The sequence below is a fragment of the Phocoena phocoena genome, chromosome 12 (assembly GCF_963924675.1).
Source record: "Phocoena phocoena chromosome 12, mPhoPho1.1, whole genome shotgun sequence".
In the NCBI taxonomy this organism is placed as follows: Eukaryota; Metazoa; Chordata; class Mammalia; order Artiodactyla; family Phocoenidae; genus Phocoena; species Phocoena phocoena.
Window position 1 is genome coordinate 18403510 of NC_089230.1, and position 22865 is coordinate 18426374.

At 36.2% G+C, this 22865-nt stretch overlaps 1 protein-coding gene across 1 annotated transcript in view; it reads right to left on the reverse strand.

Moving 5' to 3' along the window:
* Window positions 1-919: 919 nt before the first annotated feature.
* The window catches only part of ADGB (androglobin), a 176574-nt gene continuing 154628 nt past the window's right edge, over window positions 920-22865 (reverse strand). Inside the window, 7 exon segments of the mRNA XM_065888845.1 lie at window positions 920-1105; window positions 1987-2170; window positions 2858-2969; window positions 8196-8411; window positions 10397-10499; window positions 11215-11391; window positions 15852-16024. Coding sequence (XP_065744917.1) covers window positions 920-1105; window positions 1987-2170; window positions 2858-2969; window positions 8196-8411; window positions 10397-10499; window positions 11215-11391; window positions 15852-16024 — 1151 coding nt within the window.

Here is a 22865-nt window from a genome sequence, read left to right on the forward strand (position 1 = left end):
CTTTGAGTGAAGCTGGGTGTTGGTGTTGAGATGGAGATCTCTGGGAGATTTTTGCTATTTGATATTACGTGGAGCTGGGAGGTCTCTTGTGGACCAGTGTCCTGATGTTGCCTCTCCCACCTCAGAGGCACAGCACTGACTCCTGGCTGGAGCACCAAGAGCCTTTCATCCACACAGTGCCACCTGAGCAGGCAGCAAATCCACTGCCATTCTTTCCTTCTCAGTTTTCTTGAAATAAATTTATTCTTTTGTTTATCTCATATAATGATAACTCCAGAAATGAGCAGCACAGGGTCAGTATAGCAGCTCCATAATGTCATCAGAGACCAGCCTCTTACTGTTTTTGCTGCTAGAGTTGGAAGGTCTCCTGCAGAGGCGGGGGTGGCTGTCTGAAGCATACTTTTTATTAAAATTTTTTTTACAGTTTTATTTATTTTTGGAGGTTTTTTTTTGAGTGTGTTTTTCATCCTTGAATCTAAACTCATACAGAGCATCATCTCTACCCTGTTTAATGATTTTGAAACATATTTTTTAATCTATTAAAGTCTTTAAAGTTAGAGATGAAAGAGCAATAGCTACTTTTCTCATTGTTGAATTTTTCAAAGGCAATGCTATTGGTTCACTTATGATCCTGTTCTGGCACTAACTAAAAATGAAGCAATTCGGAGTGAGACACATACATTTTGTTACATTCCAAATATTTTGAGACTATTTTTATTGAAATTTTATACTCAAATCATAGCTCTCTGGGAACAACGAATAAGTTAACATCAAAACACAGAAACTACTTCTAAGGTGGGAAAACTTCTATTTTCAATTGGCCTAATTAATACCTTATTCTCATCAAAAGGCAAAGTTATAGATAATTAAAAGTAGGTTTTCCCTCTTTGGAGCAAAGGGAGTATTGGGCATGTCCTGGTCACTTTTTCTTTCCTTTCTGTTTTTTTTGTGTGTCTGGAGCCGGGACCTTCTTTTCTGGCTGTAGCCGGATCGCGGCTTCCTCCGCAGCCTGAGACTCCAATCTTTGGCGCTCAGCTTCCAGTAACTTGTTTCTGTACTGTTCCCGGATATTGAAGATCTTCTGCCGGGCTTCATCTAAGGAGTCCTAATACAAACAAACAAACAAATAAACAGAAAACCCAAGCAAATAAGAGCCTTATTATGGTTCCATAAAAAACTGCACTCCCTTTCCTCAGGCCAACAGACTCATGTAGGAAATTATTGAAGAAAGATGAAAATTAGGTTATGGTCTCAAATGTTTCTTAGTGCGTAAAACATGAGATATCAAAGGGCATATGAGATTTTACGGAATGGTAAATAAAAGAGTCAGTAGGAGAAAAATAAAGAGAAAGGTGAAGAAAGAAATGAGCAGGGATTCTGACAAAGCAACTATCTGCTTTAAATGGATTCAGGCCTAACCTGTATAAAATATGCAGCCGGTGTGTCTCTCACAGTAACTGTGCTCAGTAAATTACTAGTTCCCCATACGTATTCTAACCCTGACAAAATATATCTGATTTGTACTTGAAGAACTTTAGGTGGTATCTTTTTTCTTCCTCTCACTTACTTCACCTTCACTTCTTAACGTGGCTGGTGCCACCGATTTCTGAGCCTTTGGGGCATTCTGTGTAGCAAACTGGGTTGACTCTTAAGAGTTTTTCTACTGCCAGCTTAGGATTTGGCTACTTCAAGTCTGTTAATGCAATCTTCCTTCAGCTACTTTCCGACTTCACAAATATTTTGCTATCGTCTCTGCTTCCATTCTTCCCATTTTGTGGATAAATTTTCAATAGTGTATTTTAGAGGGATTTTAGGGAGTGAGTAAAATAGATGTGTATAATTAATTTGCCAATTTTCTGAGAAGTTGGGAACTAAATGTTTTCAAGACTTCTTTCTACCTGGTTACAATTTGATTCTATGACACCTTTTTAATATTACAGAAGAATTTGTCGATTGTGATCCAAGTATATGCCCTTTTAGCCTCACCCGCATCTCCCCGTACATCTCCAGAACTTGCTCCTTTACTTTAAGCCTTTCTCCTTGCTCAGTATCACGAATGCTCAGGAGTCTGGTCCTATACTGTCGAAACTGATGGACCTCCTCTGCCTTTTGCATTGCCTGTTGCTGATTCAGCTCATCCGTTTGCAGCAGAGGATCCGTATTTGTTTTTCTTGATACAAAAACGTCAAAAGAGATACATAAGTCATTTGGGAACTCTAGCATGAACTTTAGCACTCAAATAATTTAAAATCATATCCGTAGGGTGGTGGTCTGAATCAAATCAAATATCAGGAACAGAAAGAATAAATCATTATTTTTACATGGGCTAGGCTCCATTTATTAAGTCACTAATATTTTAGGAAATTATTTTAGGAAAATACCAGCAAAATTAGATGTACTATTTAAAGAGGTGTTTGTGGAATTGGTGTGCGAAGCTATGAGAATATTTTGTAGGTGTTTTCTTTTTAATTTATGAAGCTAAGTAGATTTGAAAATGTTTTCAAATTGATAAATGTGCTTGAGTAACTATCTCTATTAATCCTATTGTTCTTAAGAAAATTCAATCTAATTAAATAATAGCAGCAGGTATGATGGGATGTTTCTGCAGCTCAACTCCCCTTAACTAGGCTACAAATTAAATCTTTACAGAAAACATTTAAATGCTTTTATAACTGACTTAATAAAACATTTGCTAAATTTAATATATAAATTCTGTACTTCTAAAAATTCAAATACACTTAAAATATATTAAGCATTTAATTTCAAATTTTCTGTTGTTTAGCAACTGCCTATTGACAATCTATCCAAAATTCTGTGAACACAGATGTCTGCATTAACCATGTGTATTAAAACTTACCGTACATATTGACTTAAGTCTACACATTCTAGTTTTTTTCGAATAAGTTGGGGAGACATTTCCAAAATTGTTGGGGATCGTGAACGAGGCCCTGTTGTAAAAAAAAAAAGTCCTAGGCTTTCAAGAAAGAATCAATAATGACTAACTAAACGATTGTATATCTTGTTTAAATTGACAATATTTTGGACTTGCCATGTTTAATATGATTTTAATATGGTTTAATGACTTTATTTAAACATAATTATATTTTATGTTTATCCTCTAGCTGCTGTAACTATACTTACAGTTAAATGAAGGAGATGACAAAATGAATATAGAAAAAGATAAATATGCTCTATAAGAAGAGTAACCAAATTACTCTAATTACAGTTAAATGAAAGCAGAGACCTAAAAAGGTCATACTTTGTTACAAAATTTCATTATAAACAAGTTAAATAAACTAATATTTAAAGAGCTTGGTATATCCGTGAAAGCTGTGCGAAGCACTATGGGGGTGGGATATAAAAATGTTAGAAGACACAGTATCCTATCCTCAAGAAAGTTTTAGTCCAGAGTAGAGTAGGCAATATATAACAGGTGAACGCTGAAAATCAAATATCAGGAGATTTTTACCCCACAGACTCAAGAACCCACGAGAATAGTTTTAAGAAAGAAATTTTAGAGACTAAGATATTAACCATTCAGCCTTTCCAGCCCATTTACTCTCTTTTTAAAAAATTATTGAAGTGTAATTTACATACCATAAAATTTACCAATTTTAAAAGTATAATTCAATATGTTTTAGTAAATTTACAGAGTTATGCAACCAGCACCAAAACCCTGTTTCAAAACATTTCAGTTATCCAAATAGATTCTTTTGTGCCCTCTTAAAGTCACTCTGCATTCCCACCACAAGCCCCAGGCTTTCTGTCTCTGTAGATTTGCCTTTCCTGGATATTTCATGCAAGTAGGAATCAAAAAATTAACTTTTTAAGAAACTGTCAAATCATAGTGTTTTGATTATTGTTAGCTTCATAATAAATTCTGAAATCATGAAGGTAAAATCCTTCCTCTTGGTTCTTTATGAAAATTATTTTGGTCATTCTGGGTATTTGCATTTTCATAAAAGTTTTGGGATCAGCTTGTCAAATTCTGTAAAATGTCTACTAGGATTTTGATAGAAATTTATAGATCGCTATAAATTTGATCTATCTAAATTCAGATACACTGAATTTATAGATCAATTTAGGGAGAATTAATATCTTACTATATTGAGTCTTCTAGCCCCAAAGCATGGACTGCCTCTCTCTTTATTTAGATCTTTCAAAATTTCCTTCAGAAACGTTTTGTAATTTTCAGTATACAGGCCTTGTACTTTTGTTAAATTTATTTCCCTATATTTATTATTGATGCTATTGTGAATGAAATTGTCTTCTTAATTTCATTTTTTGATTGCTCATTGAAATGTAGAAATAAAAGTATATTAATCTTCTATCATGTGACCTCACCAAACTCACTTGTTAGTTCTAGGTGATATTCTTGGTTCTTTTCCCATGATTTCTTAGGATTTTCAATATACAGGATCAGTTTGTCTGACAACACAGTTTTATTTCTTCCTTTCTGATATGGATGTATGGATAAAGTGGACATCCTATGTTCCTGAAGGTTGAAATCACTATATCTGCTTTGTTACACAGATCTCTAATTTTTGGCTTACTTTTGGCTTTTCTTGACCAGTGTCACAGTCTCAAGCAGCTGTGATGTTGGCTATTCCAATTTTTTGCCACCAAGTTCACTATTCCTTGCAACAATATCCATGGGCATAGAACTTTTCCATGGAGCCTCAAATCAGGTAAATCCTTTTTAGCATTGGCAGCAAGACTGCTGGTTCTCCTGGCTACCACGCTACAGACCTTGGGGCTGATGAGGGAACCCCACGTTAATATGCAATAGTTGGTAGGCTAACTGTGGTAGACAGACTAATGGACCTCCGAGGATATCCATGTTCTAACCTCTGAAGCCTATGAATATGCTACCATACAAGGACTTTGCAGATGCAATTAAGGATCTCAAGATGGGACAATAATGCCGTATTAGTCAGCTGGACTAAACCCTTGTAAGGGAAAGAGAGGAATGTAGAAAAGATAGAATCCAAGAAGGAGATGAAGTGATGGTCATAGAGGAAAGAGAGAGAGGGGGAAGGAAAGAGAGACAGAGGGATTTGAAGATGCTCTGCTGCTGGCCTTGACTATAAGGAAGGAGCCGTAAGCCAAAGAGTCAATGGTCCTAGAAGCTGAAAATGGAAACCGATCCTCTCCAAGGGCCTCCAGGAGGAATGCTGCCCTGCCAACAGCTTAACTTTAGAATTTCTGCCCTCTAGAACTGCAAGAAGTTTGTGTTAAGTCACTAAATTTGTGGTTATTTCTTACCAAAGTAACAAGAAATTTATCCAACTAATTTATTTTTTTGTTTTTATTTTTAATAAATATTTTTCATTTAGTTGTACACCCTCAGAATTTTGAAATGTTTCTTAATGTTTTCCCATTTATCATTGCTTTTGGGGAGAGGATATGTCAAGTCTTCACTCTGCCATGCAAAAAATCCCGCCCTCCCACTGGCTGTTTAATCTTGCTTTTCACGTGTGGCTGGAATAGTCTCCAGGAATATTGTAAAGTGTTTAATTTATAACAACTTGTTAAAAGGGATTATTCATAGAAATATAATCTAATGTAAAACTTTAAAAATGTAAAAAACAGTAACATCAAATTTTTCAAAACTATTTTTTCAAAAATATCATGCTTTTATAGGCATGATACCCTTGAGAAATAAAGAATATAGTAGGACAAACCCTAACTCTGCTCCATTATTGAAACATAAATTCAGTCATGTTTTTCACTTTATAACATTAAATAAAACATTCCTGAAATATTGCATCTTATATACAATATGACTCTTCTAGAAACCAGTGGTTAATAACTTTTCTTTTTTCATCATGGTTGCTCTGTGATCTTAGATTTCTAAAGTTCATTTGTTTTTCTTATGAACCTATCTACTTTTGTTGCATATATTTTTGGCATTTCAAACTTGAATTGTTTCTGAAAGACACCAACTCCGCTGACTCTGACTGGAAAGAAAATGTTTTTGATTAATTGGATATTTGTGTTCTCTTGCATCCTGCCAAATAATATGTATTTAAACAGGGAGGGTATAAAAGGGGAAGAGAAGGTTAATCTTCATTTCACTTATAAAATTGTTGTATCAGAATAGGGTGTAAGTGTAGTATGATCTTGGACCTCTAGAACAGTGCAACTCCAAGTGTGTGCCCATGAATGCATGTGTGTGTGTGCACGCATCATCTGTCTGCAAACTGGTACTCTGTGGGATAAGCTCTGAAAGTGAGAGTGTGCATTTAGAGATATTTTTACAGCAATTGGTCATCACTGGGTCATTTTATTATATTTTATAAAAGTTTCAGTTTGCAACAGAATTGGCAGAAAACTTCTTTCATCGTAGATTGTAAGAAAATAGCTGTTTAAAAGAAATGGTGAAGAATAGTTTGATTGATTGTGAAGCCTGGGGAAAAGATTGGGACTAAAGACAAAGATCACCTCCAACCTTTGGAAGAGGCACTTTCCAGAGGCCTCCAGAAATAAAAGGGAAGTTGAAAAAGCAAAGTTTGAACTCTTGACCTTGATGATGGCTTGGTGTTGAGAAAGAATGCATAAGAGTGAAATCCATAATGATATTATTTACATGTCCTCTGGCATTATGAGGGAGTTTGTTCTAAGTTACCTACTGTATATGAAAATAGAAAGTAGCAAGAATAAGGTAGCATTTTGGGAGTCACAAATGAGTACATAAACATACATATATGTATATGTATATATGTATATAAATGTAGAGGCCAGAGCATGTAAATCTCTCACAAGGACTGTAATCTCCTATGGGCGATGCTTCCTCAGGAGTGAGGGCCAATCTGTGGTGCACCAACAGCAGAGGTGAGAGCAACACACAAAGTTCCAGAGAACAGCTAGATAGCCGGACCCATGATTTTCAAGCAGGATTCCTTCTACAGCAACAGTACGTGGGGTACATGGCAGTGTTTCAGTGCTATAGGATGTACTAGAACCATACAATAGCACACCTCTTCTTGGTGGGAGGGGGAGTAAATTTCTTGTTGATGGTGTGTAATTCAACTTATCATATATTGAAATAAAATTGTAATAAAACATACTTAAGAATGCTTTGAAGCATTTTTTGCTTGAGGACAGGCTGCTTTGGCCTCTAGGTCTTCCACCCCTGCTCACTCTTATCTTTCTTCTCTGTTTCCTGACCCCTCCTTATTACCCCAAAATGCACCCCAATAATGGGTTAATATCTAAAATATATAAACTGCTCATACGACCTGATATAAAAAAAACAACAACCAAACAACCTGATTAAAATGTACAGAAGACCTGAATAGACATTTTTCCAAAGAAGACATACAGATGACCAACAGGCACGTGAAAAGATGCTCAATATGCTCATCATCAGAGAAATGCAAATCAAAACCACAGTGAGGTGTCACCTCACACCTGTTGAATGACTATCATCAAAAAGACTACAAATAACAAATGTTGGCAAGGATGTGGAGAAACGGGAACCCTTGTACACTGCTGGTGGGAATGGGAGTTGGTGAAGCCACTGTGGAAAACAGTCTGGAGGTTCCTTGAAAAACTAAAAATAGAGCTACCATATGATCCAGCAATTCCACTCCTGCATATATATCTGAAGAAAATGAAAACACTATTTCAAAAAGATTCATGCACCCCAATATGCACATGTTCACAGCAGCATTATTTACAATAGCCAAAATATGGAAGCAACCGAAGTGTCCATCAGCAGATGAATGGATAAAGAAGATGTGGTATATATATATATATATAAAATGGAAAACTTTGTGTTAGAATAGAGATTTTAGAACATTTTAGAAACCAAATATTTAAAATTTGTTATAAAAGATGTAGTATACTATAGATAAAACAAAAATAATCTGTTTTTAGTGACAATTGTATATGCAATCTGTGCATTTTTAGTATTCATAGACACAGAAAATTGTGAAAATATAACTGCTACTTAAAACTATGTGAAAATATAACTGCTACTTAAAAATTTTTAAATAAATTTCCCACTTTTATCTTTAGGTTAAGTATTTAGTAATCAGGTCCTTGAGCAGATTACCAACTCTGATAATCAAAATGAAGACCTGTACACATATTTTTCTATGTTTAACGCTAGTCATCACGTGCTTAACTATCTTTTCCAGAATTTTTATTTTAAGGTATGTGTTTATCCTACCGATAAAGGCAATACTTACTGATATTCTCCTTCTGCATGCTCTGCTCACGCTCTTCCTTCCCTGTGCGGGATGATCCTTCACTTTCACTACTTGTTGATTTTGCCAGATCCTTGAAGCCCTTGTTTGTCTGCCACTTCTTCCACAGCATACTCCCTGATAGTACAGTCTCTCAGTTATCTAAACTCATGGAACTCTTTGTATCTGACTCTTTCATGGCACTTGAAGATGTTTCTACTAAATATGATATATGCATTACCGAAAAAACATGCATTCTATGAAATCACATACAAAAATAGCGAGACATAGAATACATAAATACGTAAAGTTCAAAAACAGGAAAAATTAATTCATGGTCATAGAGATCAAATAGTTACTTTCAGGAAGGAAAAGGCTGGGAAAGAGAATGAAGAGGACTATTGGGGTGTATTAAGGGTTTTTTTTTTTTTTTTTTTGCGATGTGTGGGCCTCTCACTGCTGTGGCCTCTCCCTTTGTGGAGCACAGGCTCCGGACGCGCAGGCTCAGCGGCCATGGCTCATGGGCCCAGCCGCTCCGCGGCATGTGGGATCCTCCCGGACCGGGGCACGAACCCGCGTTCCCTGCATCGGCAGGCGGACTCTCAACCACTGCGCCACCAGGGAAGCCCTATTAAGGGTTTTTTATCTTGATCTAAATGGGGTGGCTCCTGAATATACACACATATGAAAATACATCAAGCTGTGCTATTAAGATTTGTGCGTTTTTTGCCTGTATGTTACATGATAAGGTCAGCCTTCTCTGAGCTCTGTTCTCCACTAGGCCTTGTCCTTGACTTGTGATGAATCCCAGTTTTAGCCAGGAATCCTGCCAAACTAGTTTATCAAGAATCCCCTACTCTTGATATCCAATTAAACTCCTCTTCCTCCACACTTGATATTTAATCAAATTTCTCTTCCCTGACCTTTGATACCTAACCAAATTCCTGTAAGTAATTTTTCATCCACTCCCTGCTAGTTAGTTATAAATCCTCACTTGTTTCTGTTGTTTTCAGAGTTGAGTTCAATCTCTCCCCTATTGCAATAGTCATAAATAAAATCTTCTTTGACATTTTTAACGTGTCCAGTGCAATAAATTTCCTTTTACATACAAATTAGCACAACATTTAAAAAATCAATAATAAGATCTAGAGCCTAAAGAACAAGGACTGTATTCTATTCACCTTTATGTTCCTAACATTACATTAAACTCCACCAATTAGAGGAGTGAGTACTTTAGGAGTTAGAAATATTTCAAATCCCAACTTGGTCACTCTTCAGATGTATGGCATAGGAAGGATAAGGTGACCATCTGAGCTTTGGTCTCTAAATCTACAAAATGGAAATAGTAAGGTCTACCTCATAGTTGCTGTAGGTTAAAGTGAGATAATAAACATAAAGCACTTTGAGCAGTGCCCATCCCAGAATAACAGGATTGGGGCGATATTTATTTTTTATCCCCTTCACATGAAATGTTAAAGGACATTACTTTTGTAACAGTTATTGAGTTATACTCCTGAAGATGTAAAAGTGGAAAAGCACGATTTGGGATGTGAATGTCTTCAGCCTCCCTGGACAACTCAGCATGGTGATAGATGGAGGTATAGCCAAGTGTTTGTGGGAAGAGCCCTGGGGTGATGGAGAGCTCTGTCTGCATGCTGCCTCTGTCCCTGGGTAGCTTGTGAATTTAGCAAATTACTCTGGGCCTGGGTCCTTGCTGGCAAGTTGGAAATAATATTTATATCAGTGGGTTGATGTGAGTATTGGATGAAATAATTCGTATTTTATAGCTCCAGGCCCATGGCAAATTGTTCACTGAAAGTAGCTAGCTTTCTTACTTTGATTCTTATTGCTATTTATTGCTATTGTGATTAGAAAGGTGCCAGATTTATAGCTGTGAGCCTGCCTTCAAGTTCACATACTGCTACCTTCTAATGAGGGTTTCATCTTTTTTTCATCTTATTTCTGGTTTCATCTTTTCTTAAATGGGGAAGATCATATCTACTTGGGGACAAAGTGAACACCTGCTTGGTAAAAAGAAAATGCTTGAGAATCTATTTTCTTATAAAACTGTCTATAACTTTACAATCCTATAATGAAATAGATTCTGAAATTTTTCTTTTTACCAAGCATGACTTGCTGACTAGCTTTGAAGAGGTGCAAGTAACAGCTCCGTGCTTGGGGCAGCTGGGGTAGGGTTCACTGACCTTCTTCCCCTTCTTTGGTTTGGCTTTCAGACGTAGGCACACACTCAGCATCAGGTGTTTTCTTAATGAACCGGCTGAGATAATGGAGACGCGCCTGGGCAGCCTAAAGGACAGACATTATCAACACACATTACAGGCAACACCATCTCAACAGTACTCAAAAGACACAGGAAAATGTGAATGAATATGGCAGTCTGAACCAGACCGGCTCTTATGAATTACCAAAGAAAAACTCCAATTCTGAACCATCCATGATCTTGACAGTGATTTGTGAGAACTAATGAAGAAGTCCTAAAACTCATACACTGTACATGCTAGCTTAGATCCAGGTGCTCCTGAACCTTTTTCATCTGCCTCAGTAACCCTGAGTTGGGGACATGAAGCACATTCACTATGGCAATGATCCTTATCTCAACTGTAGAGAGGAGGAATCGTGAGGTGTGTGTGTTCCACAGGGGCAGCACAGGATTTTTCTCTAAGCACATGAAAGCACATATTAGACATCTTTATGCTTTCTTAGTTGGGAGTGTTAAGGACAGAGAGTGTTAATCCCAGATGATGTGAAAGGACAAGGCTACCTACAGTTTGGGCCATAAGTGGCACCATTATGTGCTTTGCTTTTGGAAGTCATCTGGGTATCCGGATAATAACATTTCACAGTGTGTTCAAATGTGGTCTTAATATTTAGTTCGTTGATGCCTGACAAAATTCCAGATATTTCCTAAAGGAAAGACTATGTTGTTTCACCAATATGGCCCTTGCTTCAGACCACGCCCAGGAATGAAAGGTAAAAGGACAACTTTTCAAACTCAGGTAACCTTGATCGATCTTCCTGGTTCAGTCATCTCCCAGGCCTGCTTCATGGCTCGGATTTCATCTGCTCGTTCTGTATCTTTTTTCACTTCAAAAAAGTCTGCTTCATTGTATTCAGTGACCAACCTCAAAATCCAGTAGGGTTTATTTGGGTCTTCTTGTTGAGGGTGAGCAGTGGATATCTGGCAAAGTAAAGTAAAAACCTCGGGGTCAGATGCTTTCCTCCTTTCAAAAGGATCTAGATTTTACCCTATGACCCATAATTTCACTTAAGTATTTAAGCCAAGAGAAAGGAAAACATATATTCACAAAAAGATTTGAAAAGAATATTCATTATAGCCTTATTCTTATTAGCCTAAAAAGGGGAAACAATATAAATATCTGTCAACTGATGAATGGATAAACAAATTGTACTATGTTCATACATGGACTACTACTTAACATTAAAAAGTAATAAACTATTAATGCATACCACAGTGTGGTTGAATTCTACAGACAGACATTATACAGAAATAAAGAAGTTGAGCACAAAAGAGTACTTCTTGTATGAATCATTTGTATGAACTTCCAGAACAGGCAAAACTTGCCTGGGGGAGAGGTATGGGGATGACAGAATCCACTGCAAAGAGGTTTAAGGGAATTTCTAAGCTTATGGAAACGGTCTATAATCTAAACCTTGATAGAGATGTGGGTTACATGGTGAATTCACTTGTCAAAACTCACTGAATCGCACATTTAAGGTTGTTGCATATCACTCTATGCAAATTTCACCTAAAAACTCTAAATAAAAATAATTCTAAATTGCACTTAGGCTCACTCATACCATCTCTTTACAAGAATGAGGGCAAGAATAGTTGATCATTTCCAAGCCTGGATATACTTGATATATATTCATTAGAAAAGTTAACATTTGGCTGTCTTGTAGGATCACTTTCACGGACCTTAGGCTGGGAGCAGATTGACATAGGACTTGAAAATGTCTAGATAAGTGAGGCTTATTGGTAGCCATCTGGTAAGGAGATGAGCTTGAGTCTGATGAGGTTACTAGCATTTTACATAAGACTGAGACAATGTCAATAATCCATATTACATAACGCAGATGGGGAAGTGGAGATTGGGGGGCCACTGAATAAAGTTTTCACGTGTAGTTTGGTTTTAAGGTTATCAAAAGACCTCCTAGCTTTCTGCAATATTCCCTTAATATTCTGATGAAAATTTAAATCTCACAATTGGATATTCTTTTATTTCTTCCTTCTAAAACACAGTACATAAGCTTTTACCACCTTTTATATTGCTTGATAAGTGAGTTTTTCAGAAACTTCTCTGGGATCAAGTTTTGATTAGGGAAGGGAACACTATGAAGGACTAAGGGAAGGCCACATGTCTATAAGAATTTATGGATTGAATTTAGCTTATTTGCTTTAAACTTGAATGGTTTTGTTGTTGTTAATGATAGGACTTTTCTCAGATAATTCAAATAATTGATTTTATAAACTGGAGCTACATCTAGAAAAGTTAACACACAGCATGATCTTGACGTTTCAAGGGGAAAAAGGTGGTTGACTGGAACTTCACCTATGTTTTTGAGCAAAACAATGTTGAAAGAAACACATTTTGAATAGAAAATTTTATCTGGCTCTTTCATATTTCAAACGTAATTGTAATTTGACAGAGAGCGTTCCATTTGTCTGCATTTGTTTAGATGATATTACACTAAAAGGCAGTATTTGGATTGTAGAATGTAGCTAGTGAGAACATAAGTAATATAAATTTAAGAAGAAATTAGCTTTTCCATATGAAATAAAATAAAGGATCAAATAAATTCAACATGGTGACTAAAGCAAAACTACAAAGTATATTATTATAGTTTTTGGTTTCCTGTTTGGCCCATATGTTAAACTTTCAAACATCAAACAATATAATACTAATAGCTGCTAAAACCAACTAGCACAATATTAAGGTTCCTAAAGCTTAGTTCATTTTTAATGTCATAAAAACCCAATTCCCATGTGAATTCTGTAACCAAACATACCGTTTGTGCTTCACAAGATATTCTAAATATTGTCTCTTTCAGGATTCCCTAGAATTCATGAGTATTTGAAAGAACTCAAACTGAATCCCACAGTTCCTTACTAAATTTGGTGGATCTTCTGAACAGGCTTTCATTTTGGAGAATATGCATACATTCTTCAAAATTTTGAAAAGTACAGAGGCTTTCACACATGTCAGTTTTTAGTTTCATCCAATCATTAGTTTTCTGAAGAACTTTTTTCTTGACAATATTTTTGCAAGTTTTTAATTTTTTTCTTCATTTCTTTCTATGTACTTCAACTCTTTTACCTGCAGCTTATCCAGCTTTTCATTTTAACTTTCATCTAGAGGTAAATATTTTACGCATGACAAGATTGAATCTAAAAATAGGTGTCAGGAAGTAATATAATAGATCATCAAGTATTATATGGGTTTCTTCTCTATCTGTAGCACTGTTGATAACTTTAGACAGTTCAAGCTTGTGTATGTCACCGTGTTTCTCACATCACTCTCATGATGTCCAATGTCCTAGGCACTCTAATGGTATGTGTGGCCAAAGACATTTACACTCATGCATTGCTAATGCTGAGGGGTTATTCGGAAGCAAATCTCCACTGTGATGAAGATCATTTTCCAAATGCACACTTTGCAAAGTAGCCTGGAGCAGCAGATATGGCTCTAGTGGCCTTCCACATCTTATACTGACAGCCTCCCAACTGGTAAGAGTTGATTCCAGGAAAATGACCATAGTTTCAGAAAACAAAAGTTGTTGGCACTTTCCCTCTGTTTACCATGGTAATTACTGCAGCTACCTTAGGACTTCTGGGATTTCTTGCTGTTTCTATCATTGGTGTGTATCCCATTCTATCCTTAAGAATATTTCCCCAAGTTTCACTGTCGTAAAATGCAGGGCTCCAACTCATTTTGACTGTTCCAACAATGACATTTTGTGAAAACACATCTCATTCTGATTTTCGATAAAGTTCCTCACATTCATCCAAGGGCATATGAAACAGCCCCAACATGAAAGCTAATATGGCACCTGTACTTCCACCACAAATGCAGTCAGAGGGCTGGTGAACTGGCTTCTGAGTGAGTTCACCTGATTTCCGCAATGTCTAAAGAGCAACCACACCCCTTTTTCTTCCATCATCAATTGTGCGAATTAGGATTCCTCTTTCTTTCACTGGATTCATGCAGCCAAATTAAGGCCAGAATTTCTCTAACTGCAGCCTGAAGAATGCCATCCTTAATTTGTCTCAGTCATAATAAATATGGAATAATTCTTTCCTTGGCAGCCACTCCTTTTCCCTCAGGAAATTCTTGAAGATGAAAAGTCAGTTGTTCAACCCTATTAATGCAGAGCTTTGGCTCAGTTGTTCTTAATGCTTGAATAAATGCCCAGGTTCTGTCATCAGTACGCATCCTGGCAATCTTGTCTTGTTGAAGAGATAAACGCTTTTTCTTCTCTCCGTTTTTGTCTTTGCTAATAGTCTGCTCAGTTTTTAACTGCCTCTTCCTGTTCTTTGGACTGAATCATACTTTAATTTGGGAATGTATCCACCAATTTAACCACCTACACTAAAGTTTGTACACCTTCAGTGGGATGAGAAAGAGAGTTAGCTGTACTTTGTTTAGTAGAAACTAGAAGAACCTCATTTGTCCTCTTCTTCCTTCTTCTGACCTGTATCTGGTAGAGCTTGTACTCTTTTGTCTGGACCATTGCAGTGCTTTCTGGTGGTTTTCCCATCTCTTATCTTTTCCCCTTTAATTTCATACCCTTAAAAGTCACCAAGGTATCTGAAATGTAAATCTGATCATGTCAGTACACTTCTCAAAGTCCCACCTCCCAGCCCTGTGTAGCCTAAGCTGTGATCACAAATGATAGGAAGATTTTGTCCTCACAGGTAATTTGTTTTGAGTTGAGTGTTTTTAAATAACTTGAATTTGAGTATCTTTAGGACTCTGCTTGCACTCCTCAAACTTGCCACCCACATACTCTTCCTTACCCTTAATCATTGGGATTACCTATCTGGTCCTGAAAAAATTTGGAATCAGGACCCCTGGCTTGTAGATAGAGTCCCAGCTTTCTAACCAGGCTTTCTAAAAGGCTCCCCTCCACCTGACCCTTACTTACCCTTCCAGCCTCATACCCCATACCTTAGTGGCTCAAAAACCAAATTGTGTTGGATTTTTGCCTCTGCATGTCTTTGCTCACTGATTCAGTTCAGGACTTCTCTAGGCAGAGGCTGAAATAGGTACCTATCCTTTCTACCCTGTACATACCATATCTAACATTACAACTCTCTCTTTACTTTCAGTCTCCTCCATTAGACTGTGAGTTCCTTGAAGGTAGAGACTTTATAATATTAGAAACCCAAGTCCCCAAAACAGTGTCTTACATATTAAAAGCTCAATTAACACTTTTTGACACTAAACTAAGGAAGACTGCTTACAGAAGGTGCCCAAGGAATGTCTTTAAGGTATCTAGATGATTGCTGGAAACAGGGAGATGGAATTTTTCAGGTTTTACTCAAAAGATATGGGAAAATAGGGACCCAGTGAATCTAAGTTTATTAAATGACTCCAATAAAAAAAGCATCACACCCACCTGAGGCTCAAAGCGAGGCACTTGTTTTTCTTTGGCTATCTTTTCTTTCTCAGAAGACTTTTCTTTGCCTTTCCTTGTTGTTTTGGAAGTTCCTAAAGATTTTTGTCCCTCACTAATAGTGTGGGAATCTGGACTTCCAAAGGTAATTAATTCTTCATGTTTCTCTCCATGTGCTAGAAAAACAAAAACAGGAAATCAGTGAGTCATGATATAATAATAAAATCATGTCATGTAGGAAAAAGGGAAGAAGTTGGAAAAATGGTTAGTCTAAGGCATTTGGATTTTTTTTCTTTTTTTAAACAAGCAGGTAAGCAAACAAGCAGACAGACCTTTTATAAAGATCTGTGTGACTCTCTTTTATACAACTGAGAAATAATTCACATACTATAAACTTCTCATTGAAATGTATAAATCATGGTTTTGGTTTATTCATAAGGTTATATAATGATCATTACTATCTAATTTGTTTCTGATCTGGATGCTCTCAGTTCATTTTCTTGCCTAATTGCCTTGGCTAGTATCTCCAGTACAATATTGAATTGATTATTCTCTGCTTTAATATTTATTATTCCCTTCTTTCTGCCTACTTTGGGTTTACTTCTTTTCTTTCTTTTCCAGTTTTCTAGTTTTTTAAGGTGGAATATCAAGTTATTGATTTGAGATCTTTGTTCATTTTAAATGTAAGCATTTATAGCTATAAAGTTCTCTCTTAGTACTGCTTTCATTGTATCTCATAAGTTTTGGTATGTTGTTAGTTGTTTTTCATTCGTCTCTAAGTATTTTTAAATTTCCCTTATGGTGCACTTTATTTCTTCATGTGGATACAAGTTACTGCATAGTGTCCTTTGATTTCAGCCTGAACAATTTCCTTCAGTATTTCTCATAGGGCAAGTTTGTCAGTGACAAATTTTTTCAGTTTTTGTTTTTCTGGGAATGAGGCTTTGAAAGAGATTCAGTTCCATTTTCCTGTACCAGGAATACAGGCTGTTAGTTTTCAAGGTTACTGCTGAGCTGGAGACCAGGGGATGGGACTGGGGCAAGTAAAAATGTCGTAAAGCTTACTGTTCTTAAAGAGATATGGCTGTTTTTCTTGAATAAAGCCTTTGTTAATTTCCAGAATTCTGAAAAGTTGATTCTGATCATCTCTGCCAGTTTTTTCATTGTTTTTATGGAGGAGTAAATTTTTGGAGTCCTTTTTCCTGCTATTTCCATTGGTGTCCTCCTGGATTTCTCTTCTTATTTGAAGCTTCTGAGTTATCTCTGCATGCTGTTTGTCTGGGGCAGAGTCCTGAGAGAATGGAGAACTCACATAGGCCAGGTCTCTCACAGCTGCCTGGAGACCTTGTCATAAGAGCATGAAATATCAAAAAGCTCTGTGGAGTATGTGAGATTCCATACTAAACAGCTCAGCTCTTGAGTGTGATGAGTAGGCAAAGAAAAAAGTGGACTGATTTAACTTGTGAGCAGAAAAGTGAAAATAATGAGACCACAGAATGAAAATAAGGTTAAGAGTAAGAATGAGGCACAAGGGTAGAAATGATGAGCCATAGAAACTGAATCAAGAGAAAAAGAAAGAAAAGAAGACAAAGATTTTTATAGGAAGCCACACAGTAAAATCACCTTTTATCAGAGACCCAGGACAGAATGTAGAGAGGCTGCAAAGGACATATTTTCTCTTTGGTTCTTTGATATCCTTTGTTAACCAAAAACTTTGAGGTTGAAGAAACACTATTTGCACAGAAATGGAAGCCCATGTATTTCAGCACCGCTTCCCTGCAGAGGCTCCTTATGCTGTCTCTGCTATATAGAGATGGTGCAGTACCAGCTCTTCATCTTGCCCAATATGAGGTGACTGGGCTTCGACCAGTCTCAGTGGCCACAGCTACCACCTCACTTAAATCCAGGTCCCAGAGATCTCAATGCCAGCAAAATCAGGAGTTAACTACAGTTTAGAGATCTATCTGTGGCCAGTGCTACATAATAGTACCTCATAAAAACTGGAGTACAAGAATTCATTCTTTTTATCTTGTGCAGCCAGGCAACTCTGTTACCAGTTATGCTATGCTTACTGTGAAGCAGCAATTCACAAATTTGATGAATGTATGAATCACTAGGGAGTCTGGAAAATGTAGGTCTTGAAGCCCAAACCCCAGAGAGTCCAACCCCTTAGAGTTTGATATGGGGCCCAGGAATGTACAGCTTTAAAAACTATCTCAGGTGGTTCTGATTCATACTTAGAGAAACACTACTTTAAGAAATGTATGCAGTTTTCCCTTTCCTTGGAAGCAAATGTTGCAAGGGGATGGGCGGAAGGGAAGAATACCAGTGAGTTAGAGTTCAGTGAAGCTGAAGGTTCCTTTACAAGAGTGGTTTTCACACTTTAGCCTGTGTCAGAACCACCTGAAGGGCTTGTTAAGAAACAGATTTCTGGACCCCACCCCCCAAAGTTTCTGATTTGGAAGGTATGAGGCGGAGCCCCCAAATTTGCTTTCTAACAAGTACCCAGGTAGTTCTGAGGCTGCTGGTCCAAGGACTGCACTTAGAGAAACACGGGTTTACATTTAGGAGGGTATAATTACCTTTTCCTAATATGAAGGATTTCGCTTTATGTTCTATTATTTTTTCTAACAAATACCCAAGTATTGGGAGAGCAAATGATATTTGTTGAATCCCTACGATGTTTCTTTCTCTTTTAATTCTCAAAGAATCCCAGCAGGGTAGGTTCAGAGAGTTTATGTAATGTACTCAGACTCTCCCAAATGGTAAGTTGAATCAGCATTCAAATAACAGTTCAAAGGACATGTCAGTCCCTTTCAAAATCGGAGTCTTGTAAGTCACCCCATCAGCAAAGTAAAACAGTAATTGCGAAGAATCCAGATCTTATTTCACTTGGTGCCAGTTATTGGCTGCTTTCAAAGTGGGGACAGAGCATCCTGCACAACCACAAGTGGACTGTAAGCACTGTGATTTTACAAGGGGGCAACTTGCCTTTCTGCCAACAATCCCAGCCTGCTGAGAAGTGTTGTGCTAGGGAAAATCCTTTGGTCAAATAATCAAATGACTTAGAAGTGAATCCTGGATCAGCCACTCTAGGTTAACTTTGGCAGGCTTACTGTATTCATAAAACTTGAAACCTAAGACTGTGCCGCAGGCTTTAAAAACAATCAATAAAAGACATTTAAAATACGATCTTACCTAGTATCATACACCCCAGGTTTTTAAGATGTTAACAGATGTCAGATGAAATGGAATCTCAAGCTGCTCCATTAGGTATTTCTGGTGCTTTCTTTTTCTCACTACCCATAATTCTTAGTGTTTGAGTCATACATTTAGGCACATTTGATTCCACTCAAATTAACATATTCTAATATTCAAGTTTTCATATGTGAACATTTACTAGAGTGTGAGGCACACAGCAGGTGTATACCATCCTCTTTCTTTATATTATTAATATATAGAATAAAATAATTTCCATATTATTTAATGGCTTACAATATGGTAACTTTTTCTTCCAGGAATTACAAGTTCAACAAAGGTGAGGATATCATTACATACTTCATTTTAAATTCCTAATTTCACCTAGTATAGGGCTGAACTCATAGTATGTATTCAGTGTCAGATTGCCTAAGTTTAATATATAAAGCTTTATAGGGAATCTGTATGTGTTGGGAGCATATATGTCAGTAAGATGCAAGAATAAATATCCTAGTAGGTCAAAATTGTGAAAAATGTGACCCCGCTTTGCATAGTCATGTAATTAGAAGAATTACAGAAATATAATTTGATTTTATGATTAAAATTCGGTGCTTAGATTTATATATCCAGAAACTAAAAGTGGTTGGGATTTGAACATTAATATAATTTCTCAACTAGAAAACTTGTTTAGAACAAAGTATACATTTACCAACTACAATCACACTTGGTAAATATAAACAGAAACGCCATGTATATATGAATATATAAATATATATAGTAAATATATATAGTATCTACAATGCTTGGTTTCTTCAAATACTCTGAACTGGATACACCATGCATGTATTGTGCCTAAGAAAAAGCAATAATATAATATTTATTAGAGTTCAGGAAATAATGTTATAATCCTGCTAATAAAGTTAGCAGTGGGACTTGAAACCAAACACTTTTGAGAATGATAAAGTTTACGTTTAATGCGAATAGATCAGAACTTCAAGTATGCAGGCCAGCAATATAAACAAAAGGACTTCAAAATAACAAGACCGCTAATTATGTATAAAGGCAGATGATATCACTAAGTATTACCTGCTCAAGATTCTCCATTTTCTATTTTCTTAAGTGAAAGTAAGCAATTTTTACTAAAACTTAAGTATTGAAATATACTAAAGGTGGCACTGTTGCTTCATGTTAACCAGAGGCCAACTTCCTAAAATTTTATAATAGAAATAGCCTAGGTTGTACATAGCCATATTTCAGGCCTTATATTTTATCATGAGTTATAAAGATGTAAAATTTTGAAAAAAATTAAATTATATATTTAAAAAAATTATATATTTTATTTCTCATATAAATTAAACATTGAGTTTAAATCAGTAAATAGGGCAACATTTCCATTTAATCTACATAAAATTTTAAATTGGGTCATCAATGTACAAATGAAAAAAACACTTCACCAATTTCTGTTTGATATATTTATAATTGAAAAGCAAGCTAAGTGAATAATTTTAAGACATTAATAACTTAATTTCTCTAAAATATATCACACTCTTAAGGTTAAAGTTTGTAGGTTATGAGTTGTAAATATAATTGACAAGTGGAAGTGGGCATATTGATATGTTTTAATTTAAACAAATTGGCTAACTAAAAAAACACATTTATAAACATGAAATTAGAGAAGGATTATTCTGAATTCAAAAGCCACTTAACTTTCAAAAAGATTGAAACATATTCTTTCAAATAGATAATTTTCCTGGTTCATTTTAAATACAATTCAATCCTGAATTTCTTTTCTACTTTCAGCAAAAAATGTATTAGGTGACACAAGGTGTCATTTAATTTTAGCAGCTGATCATTTCACACATAAACTTGTCAAATGTGATGTCAAAAAAGAAGACATAATTATTCCTAAAGACTTATTTTCTAGTTGGAATACACAATAATGATAAAGCCGTTTTTTGAAGTGCTACTAGGTTCCAGGAACTTTATATATATTATCTTGAATCTTCCAAACAACTTTGAAATAGAGGAGTTATTATATAATATAGGGGTTATTCTAATTTTGCAGGTGATAACCCAGTTTCAGGTAGTGGAATGTACAGTAGTTAGCCACTCTACTGTATTTCTCCATTTAATGTTAACTTCCTTTTAAAAACTTAATTCATATTATTAATTTTGTACCATAATCAAGATCTACATTTTACATTACTCTAGTTCATAAATTATACTACCGTGTTCCGTTACTGAAAATCCACCTGTGTCGGACAGTTTGAACTTGAGAAACGTGCATTACATTCCCAGGACTTATTTATCGTGTAACTGGAAGTTTGTGCCTTTTGAGCACTTCTACTCATTTTCTATGTCCTGCAGCCACCTCTCTGGCAGCCACCAATCTGTTCAATGTTTCTATGAGTTCCATTATTTCAGATTCCACATGTAAGTGAGATCATACGGCATTTGTCTTCTCTGTCTGACTTATTTTCTCTTATCATAATGTCCTCAAGCTTCATTCATGTTGTTGCGAAAGACAGGTTTTTCTTCTTTTTATGGCTGAATAATATTCCATTGTGCATACCTACCACAATTTCTTTACCCATTCATCAATCAATGGACACTTGGGCTGTTTGCATGTCTTGGCTATTGTAAATAATGCTGCAATGAACATGTAGGTGCAGATATCTCTTGGAGATAATGTTTTCATTTCCTTAGGATATATACCCAGAAGTGGATTTGCTAGATCATATGGCAGTTATAGTTTTAATTTTTTGAGGAAACTTCATCCTCCATCCATAATGGCTGCACCAATATACATTTCTACTAACAGTATACAAAGTGTTCCCCATTCTCCATATTCTCGCCAGTACCTGCTACCTCTTATCTTTTGATAATAGCCATCCTAACAAATGTGAGGTAAAATCTCATTGTGGTTCTGAATTACATTTCCCTAATGTTTAGTGATGTTGAGCATCTTTTTGTGTGTCTGTTGGCCATCCGTATGTATTCCTCGGAAAAATGTCTATTCAGGTCCTCTGCCCATTTTTTAATTGGATTGTTTCTTTTTTTGATATTGAATTGTATGAATTCTTTATATATATTGGATATTAACCTTTTATCAGATATATGGTTTGCAAATATTTTCTCCCATTCCATAACTTGCTTTTAATTTTATTGATGGTTTCCTTTGCTGTGCAGAAACTTTTTAGTTTGATGTAGTCCTACTTGTTTATTTTTGCTTTTGTTGCTTATACTTTTGGTATCAATACCAAAAAATCATCGTTAAGACTGATGTCAAGGATTTTATCCCCTATGTTTTCTTCTAGTTTGTAGTTATATACAAATTTTAGGATTTTACTTTTTCTGTGAAAAATGCCACTGTAATTTTGATAGAGACGACATTGAATGTACACATGGCTGTGGGTAGTACAAACATTAAAAAAATATATTGGATCAGAAGCCAGACCTTCAGGCAGTAGCTTTTAAAGTATGCAAATAGACCTTTCAGGGAAAGACTAGGAGATGGGCAGTTCTGCTGTCTCTGCACTGAGCCCTGGAGGCCAGAGCATCCTTGGAAGCCTACTAAGAACTATTTGCTATAGTCTTATGGGTCTTGGTGGACAAAACCCCATTGGCCTTTAGAGCTAGGTGTTTTGGGTGCCAGTCACTCACGTGGAAATTTTAATAGCTGGAGCACTAGACGTTCAGTCCAAACCCTTTGCTTTGGGTGTTGTGAGTTCCCTTCCAATTGTATGTCACTATGCTGGGTGTGGGGTTTATGGCGAGAGTATATCTCAACCTTTACGATACGTTTTGGTGTGAGTTTTT